The 8,122-nt window shown below is 40.7% G+C and overlaps 1 protein-coding gene across 1 annotated transcript in view; it reads left to right on the top strand.

Annotated features, from left to right (window-relative positions):
* Positions 1 to 345: 345 nt before the first annotated feature.
* MRPS5 (mitochondrial ribosomal protein S5) overlaps positions 346 to 8,122 on the top strand; it is a 63,076-nt gene continuing 55,299 nt past the window's right edge. Inside the window, exon 1 of the mRNA XM_067292868.1 lies at positions 346 to 446. Within this exon, the coding sequence (XP_067148969.1) occupies positions 383 to 446 (64 nt within the window). The 5' untranslated portion in view covers positions 346 to 382. The remainder of the gene's footprint in view (positions 447 to 8,122) is intronic.

Raw genomic sequence — 8,122 nt, 5'->3', positions numbered from 1 at the left:
CGCGTTTCCGCTCATTAACGCGAGTCAAACCGCTTGTCACTGCGGCCGCCTCTCACCACCCCCCCGCGCAGCGCCCCAAAATGGCGGCCGGCCCCGCCCCCGGGCGACGGAGGCACGCCCACGCCTCGGAGACCGTTGGGGTCCTGCCGCGCGGCCGTCCCGCCGCTTGCCTGATCGACCGTTTGGCCCCGCGGCTCGCCCGGGGGAAGGGGGCCGTGCGGGTGGAGCGTCTCGGCGAGGTTCTGGCCAAGCGGCAGCCGTTGGTTTTCGCCACTCCTCCCCGTTTTGTCGCCGCGCGGCTCTTTCCCAGCCCTGGCTTTGTCATACGGCAGTGTGTGGGGCAGCCAAGTACGGTGGCCGGGAGAGGAGGAAGGGGGCCAACATGGCGGCGGTGGTGGCGGCCGGCCGGGCGTGCGCCTACGGTGTCTTCCGAGTGGCGTGGCGAGGTGATGGGGGGGGGGGGTGGGAGACGGTATCGGGGGCGCCTCCTCCGTGAGGGGAGGCGGTAACGGCCGTTCGCGGACCTCTCCCCGGTGGCAGCGGCCCGGGCCCGCGCCGTTGCCAAGGGAGATGGGTCGGCGAGCAGTTCTCCACGGCCGGGAGGGGGGTTACCGGGACGTGGCTGGGAGGGGAGCAGCTCCGGTGCCTCCCCGTGTGCGCACACGCAGACTTCTTTTCATCACGTTAGTTTTAACGAGGAGAGAAAAGTGCTTTTCTGTCCGTTGGCCGCAGGCCCTTTATCTGTGAAACTAGCAGCGGCTAGTGCAGCACAGTATTAAGTGGTTGGTGATCACCTTAGAAATAACAGATAGGGAAGCAACAGAGAGCCAGGAGTTGCTCCATGTGGGTACGGATCTGGACACGTTGCAGCTGCAATGCATTCCCTTGTCTGCTCAATTGCTCTGGTTCCTACAATAACCACATATCAATTCTGGGTTGTATCTAAGCAAAGCTAATCAAACTTTATAAACTTTAGCTATTTTTTAAAGCCTGTGTTCTGCCAAGTAACGTGAACCCAGTCGCTCTTGCAACTTATCTAGCAAGTGTGATAAATGTCTTAAAAACACTTGACTTTACAGTTACATTGTCATCAGTGGACAAGGTTGCTGTTGTCACTAGTTCGCAGCTTCCATGTCTCTTTTTCTTAGGCAGTAAAAATGTATATCAAAATACAGATGGGATTTAGGCACTCAAAGCTCACTCATCTTCTCTGGGTTTGGGGCAGTCCAGCTGTGCCCCAGAAACCTTCTATTTCAGCCACTTATTGTCCCACTGGAACAATGAGGATGGTAATATATGTCTTAAGATAAATGGAATGAGATGGTTTGCTTTCTAATCTGAGTACTCTTCTCTTCCCATTCTTTCCATCTTTCTTTTCTTCTCTCTTTCTGGACATTTTAACAGGTGGGAATATAAAATTGTTTTTTTAGACTTCTCTAATTCATCAGCACTCCTTTCTTCCTGCTTTTTAATCTTCAGTCGCCTTCCAAAACTCAAATGTATTATTTGTCCCAATAAAGGTTAAAGTATACTTAGGAGGAAGGAAAAACATGTGTTTTTTTTCTACTAAGGATCAGAGTTGACTTGAATCTCTCCTTCAAAAATTGTGATTAAAAAATTGGGAAGATTTTTTTTTTTGCTATATGAGAAATAATCCTGTATAACTGAAAATTGTTGCTGGGTGGCATTTTCTGAATATATAGTTAATCTTGCTGTAGGTTTTATGCTACAGTTTGACCTGCAGTTGACATGCTTCTCATAGGAGAATACTGAAATCTTCATTAACAATGATTTTAGGCAGCGAGTATTTTTGAGATTTTTGGGGCACAAACTTAAGGCAATGTAAATGTAGTTATTGCATAGCGCCTTAGATACCTTTTGTATTGCTAAGGGCCTTCCATTGCAACTCTGCTGCCTGCCTTTCCCTGCGGCTCTGTCTCCTTTGACGCAAGCTGCCTTGGCAGTGTGTTGCAGAGCCTCCAGGGCAGTATTTTTCCCTTGTTGTTCTCACGCTGTTGTTTCTGGGCTGTTATTCTCGAGGCCTTGCATCTGTGAACCCCAGTAGTGTTTCGTGGGTTCTCCTGGGAAGCAACTGCCACCAGCAGGAAAATCACCCCTTCATCCCCCTTTGCCTATCCTTTGGTTGCTGCTTTTGGATTCATTTGGGAACGCAATGATATGCTTTTACAGAGTTTAACAACCAACAAGCATGCAACCAGTGGGGCATTCGAGGGGGTCCTGATGAAAACTATATACGTGCTATGGGAAATTGTTACGGGGGAAACCATCTGCTGCACTGGAGAGACCACTCACCTTGGAACACATGTTCGCACTCACTCTCACTCACTCTCTCTCTCTCCTTCTGTTTCACTTTTCCCCCAAAGTAACTTCAGTCATCAATGTATGCCATCAGCTGTGGACCCACTAATAAATCTTTATGCCTGTGAACCTGTCTCAGCATCCTTTATGCAGCACAGATAGTTTTCATGTACTTAAATCCTAGGCAAAAAAATCAAAATTAACAACGCTAATGCTTGTGTGTCCTCTAGGGAAAGATTTCTAAATAGTAAATATTGCTGGAGCCTTGAGGTGGGAAGGAAGGTCAGATTACATTGGTAAAAGTTTTATTATTCAAGCTTTGTATTAGAACACCTGGAAGGTGGGCATCGTTTTTTGCATTCACAAGAGGGCCTCCCTTCTTTCTCTCCCACCCTCAAAGCCGAAATAAAGTTCTCTAGCCTTTTCAGCTCCTGTAGTCCTCTGAAAACTTCCTCCTCTTCCTCCACCACAAAATAAAACAATGTAGTTCATGAATTTCTGGGCTCTTTCTTCCTCAGGGCGATATATAATGTAGTGTCTATTCTCTAGCCAATCTGCAATCAAAGTCTTAGCTCTTAGGAAGGTTTGAAAACAGGCCAGAGGTGTTTCATTGGTGGAGGGAAACCTTTTCAGTGTTCAGTCAAAGCGTTTCTCCTAAAAAATAAAATAAAATAAAATAAAAATGTTCAGACAGACCAGGAAAACTAGAAGGCTGCAGCTGCTTCTAAAGCAATTAAGTAATCTGTGTCTTCTCAGATGTGACCCTCTAAGACTCTCTGATATGCTTACCTTTGTGTTCCACATTTAGTCCTGGTAGGTAGTGGCCTCTTCCACATGCTTTGATTTTTAAATACATTTTTTAGCTTGAGGAATTAAGTTCTTCAGATCCAATTGTTTTTCCAAGGTAGCTGGAGGTTTTTAATAAAAAGCAATGTCAGTGCACTGACTTCATCACTCCATGGACCTTGTGGCTTTCTTGAGCACTTACAAGATGATATAAGAAATACTAACCATTCTGAAATAACTGCTCTGTTGTGACATTCATATGATTATATTACTTCTGTGCAATAAGTTTTATTTGAATAAAAAAAGTAAGCAAAATGTTAAACAGAAAAACCCTAGGCGAAAAAAAGTTTTTGCCAAGTAAATGTTAAGTTAATAGCACTTGATATCTTCAGAACTGCAGTCTTGGAATTTAATCAGAACATCTCTGTTTTCTTGTAAATTAACTTTTTAAGAATGTTGTGATTATTTCAGGCTAGAGCCTCCCATTTGTATGCCTGGAACTACACCCAGGCAATTTTTACTAAGCTCTAATTATAACCACACAATAAGCTTCTTGAAGGCTCTTTTTTAGAGTTTTTTCACAATGCAGTTCTCACTGCTGAAACTAACTTCATGCAGCATTTCTTTCTCTCAAGTACAGAACTGGCTAAGAACATTTTTCTGTATTTAATTCCTCTTGAAAATAATTACAGGATTAAGGGTATTATTAAATTGTTGCCAATTGATAAAAAAAAAATTGGTTAGGGCTCAAACTTGCTGAACGCTGCATTCACTGGTAAAGTAAATATGTGTTCAGCATACTTGCTGTCTTTCAAGATGTTAGGTGATGTAGAAAGCAAATGGTAATGTGTGCCAGTTTGGGGCATGGCGTGTGGTGACAGGTGCTGCACCCTCTGCATAAATCTCCTAAAGGTGGTGAGTTGAACCAATATGTTGCTGAAGTAAATGTTAGGAAAGTTATAATGAAGTGGGTACAACCAAATAGTAGACTTGTATGTGAGCTAGAGTGAGTGTTAGAAAGAAAATTTTTAGGAACCAAAAGTTTGCAGAAATAAGATGGTTACTTTCTAGGAGCTGTCCCTTACTGAGAATTATTCACCCATTAGCTTTACATATCCATGTATCACAAGGCTCATTCTCCTGTGGTTACTGTTGCATCTTGTGAGAAAAATGAAAGGGTTTTATTAGGTGACTTTTTAGTGCTGATTTTTTTTTCTTTTTTTTTTTTTAAAGAATGAAGCATGACACTTAAAATCAATGCGAGGTTTTAATTGTTGTATTGTTTATAGCCAGGAAATAAGTATGCACTGAGGGGTTAATTTTCCTTTAGTGCAGAGAAGGACCTGTGTATAGCAAGCATGCATTTTTTTTCTGCTCTGTTGACTTGTCTTTTGCTGGTGGCAAGACATCGGTCCTGCACTCATGACCTATCTTGCTTTTACAGACATCTGTAGTACCAATTCAGTTTTGAATAGCTTACAGTAGGAAAAATGTTAGATTTTAAATTTAAAACCTGTCATGGGTAGTGGTGTTTGGAAGAATTATAGGAAATGGAGGATATGATGCATTAACTGAACATACTCACATGTCACAGTGCTGTTTTACTGAGATGTGACATTTCAAACTGTTTACCTTCCATAAATATTTTTATTCTTTGCTCTGCTTTCGAAGTGTCTATTCCCTTGGTAGCAGTATGTGCACAGCAGTGTGTGGGTACACTCTATTAAATATCAGCACTCAGTGTTTCAGGCTTTGGGAATCATGTTTTTCTGCCACATTTTCCTTCTCCATCTCTTGTCCTGCTACAGTTCAGAGACCAAAACTGTCCCTTCTCCCAGTGTCCAGAATATGGTTATCACAGTCCCTGGGCTTCCCTAGACATCTAATTTCGGTTTCCAGCTCACAGCTGGTATTCTCTAACTGCAAGTCTTAAAAATATAAATTGCTTTCCTGGTAACACTCTATTTAAAAAAGATTAAATCTTTATAGAAAATGTTAATAGGAGATTTGTCATATGTTTCAGTGAAAGCAAGATCTCACCCAAGATTTTTAGCAACTTCTGTTACGAATTAAGATACTCTGATTTTGTAGTACTTTTTAACATAGCTTTGGATCAAAAGACTTCTTGAGGTCAGTTGGAGGTCTTCTGACGCTTTTTATGTAATACCAATGTTTACTTGGCTTCTCCTTTTTTAACGTTTGACTTTTTCTTCTCTTCTGTGCCCCAACTATTCCGTCAAAATTCTTTTTCTGTAGCAGTTGCTCATCCGATACCATTGCCTCTTGATTCTTCTTACTGTTGTCATTTTATCCTGATTTTATTGCCTCTACATAGACTTTTTTCATATTTGCACTGTAGTTTCAGAAGAAGCTGGATTGGTATCTAGGGTGTGCAATTTCTTTGGTAATGAACGTAGGAGTAAAAAGAAAAACAAAAACCCCAACTTGCATTGCAAACCCTTTTGACAATGAAGTAAACTGTCCAGTACTCTTTATGTTTTGTTTTCCAAATGAATGTATTGTTTCTTAGGCAGAGATTTCAGGATGTGGTTTCATAGTACAGAACTGTGAAAGGATCCAACAGCTTAGCTGCTAGAAGTGCCAATGACCAAGGCAAACAAAGCATGTACCATTGAGTCTGGCCCAGCCTGCTAGTGTTGTTCCTGATGATGAGCTTAATGTCGATCAGTCATTTACGTAATTTTAGCTAATAATAAAGTGTTTCTCCAATAGATAACTAAAAATGAAATGTCTGTAGACAAACAGGATATAAAAGGAGCAGGACAGAGAAGCTAAATTAATTCTTTTTCTGAAAATTAAGTAACTGTGGATGAGGTTATGGGACAAATATGCAGGATGAGCATTAACAGACCTCCAGGATCAGACACTGTTCACATACTAATTCTAAGAGCAAGGATGAAAAAGCTGAATTACTCATAGTAGTTTGTAACTTCTCCTTTGAAACTTCTTTGGTAGCTGAAGACTGCAAGGTGGTAATGTGACACCAATTTTAAAAAAACCTTCTGGAAGAGATGAGGATAAAAAAGAAGATTATGCATGCCTTCAGTAAAGGAAAGTTATTTCTTACAAATCTATTAGAGCTTGTGTGTGTTTGTTGTTTTTTCTAAGAGACTCATGAAGATAAGGGTGATCCAGTTGATGCACTCTGCAAGATTTCCAAATGGGTTTTTGCAGAGACCCTCACCACAGGCTTTTAAGAAATTTAGCAGACATGGGATAAGAGAGGAGGTCCTAGCATGGATAAGTAATTGGCTGAAAGACAGGAAAGAGGGTCAGAGCTCTTTTGGTAGAGGTAAAGGTTTTATGTTCGTAAACCCTCCGGGAAAGGGGGAGAGCAGCAAAATAACTAATTTTGCTGCAGATAGTAAGTTATTTGAAGCAGAAAGGAAAGACTGATTGTGGAGAGTTGCTGAAGGACCTTAAGAAGATTGAGTGGGTCAGCAATAAAATGGTGAATGAATTACAGCATAGATAAAGTGATGAAGAATGCCTTAATATCCAAAAGGCTAAATTAAAACTAGAGAAGACTGGTAGAAAGGGGAGAAGGGTTGCCAGAAGTATGATAGCAACAGCTGAGCAGGCCAGGACTTTTCAGCTTGGAAAAGAGCTTCTTGGGGACGTATGAGAGAAGTCTGCTATGTTACACATGGCACAGAGAGAGTAGATAGGAGTTGGCCGTCTCTTCCGATCTGAGGACTAGGCTGTGGAGCTATTAGGAGCCAAGCTGAACGTAATCAAAAGGAGCCAGTTCTTTATGCAATGAATAGTGGACTTTGAAACACCTCAACACAGGATGTTGTGGATGCAGGATGTTTACATGGTTCTGAGGACATCACCTGAACCTAAAGTAGTCAGGGACTGAAAAAATAGTAGGGAGGACAGTATCATACGTCTTTGCTGTTTTTACTTTCCCAAGCAGCTGTTGCAAGTTGTTGTTGGAGACAAAATACTGAACTAGAAAAGCCATTAGCCCAAACCAATACATCCGTTCTTACAATCTCCAAATGAGGTTGTTTCTCTAGGAAAAGTGTTAAGAACCAGATGTATCAAGTCTTGGTGTTAAAAAAAGTTCGTTCTTGGCAATTATCAGTCGATGTGCTCATGTATGTGAACAGATCATTTACAGGCCTGTAGGAAGCATGTGAAGTGTAACAGTGGGGAAAAAGTAATTGTGCCACTTGAGGTCATGTTTGAGGTATGACAAAAGTCATAAATGCGAGAAGAAGACAGGGTGCAATTTTGCAAGTTATTTGGAAGTAATTTCCAGCTGTAGGCAATTAAAGGATGTAACAAGGGAAATTATAAGTACTGCCATGCAATGCAAATTGAAATTACTTTGTAGATAATTGATGGTTTTTTAAAAAAATAGATTCTCTAATTGCATGCGATTCCAAAAAACAGATAAATCTCTCATGTAATTTTCATAAAAATTGTTCTCAGTTGAACTCTTCATTTAATCTTGTAGATTAACAATTTGTCATTAAAAGCATATTAAGAACACAAAACAGCTCAAGAATTGGGTGCTTGTAGGTTTATCGTTAACATTATCTATGCACCCTGCATGAAGTTCTATATTAGGGATGACTGCTAATTCAGTAGAAGTTTTGAAATAAAAGGAAGCATTTGAATGGTGACTAGTATATTGTTTGTGGGTGTTTCATGCTACGACTCTAAATGAACTGTTCTCTATTCTCTTTGAATTTAACCAGATATTTAAGAATGTTTTCCTCTTTATTTTTGTGTGTTTCTAGGCTGCCCTTTATTTCATGAAATTTAATGGTTTTTCCACAACATTTTCATAATGGAGTTTTATTAGCTACTTTACCTTTTTGATAGGAATGAAAGAAGATAAATTTGCATTATAAACATTATTATAAACTTTACCTTGAGAGAAATTTTTAGAACTTCCTGCTTCATTACCCCAGTTAACTGAATTAATTGTTACTTGCCTAGGAGAAGGTACTATTCTAACTTCAAAAGATGGGCTGTTGTTTTA

This window comes from Apteryx mantelli, chromosome 3 (genome assembly GCF_036417845.1).
Source record: "Apteryx mantelli isolate bAptMan1 chromosome 3, bAptMan1.hap1, whole genome shotgun sequence".
Lineage (NCBI taxonomy): Eukaryota > Metazoa > Chordata > Aves > Apterygiformes > Apterygidae > Apteryx > Apteryx mantelli.
Note: the sequence above shows the minus strand (reverse complement) of the source record. Positions and strands in the feature narration are given on the sequence as shown.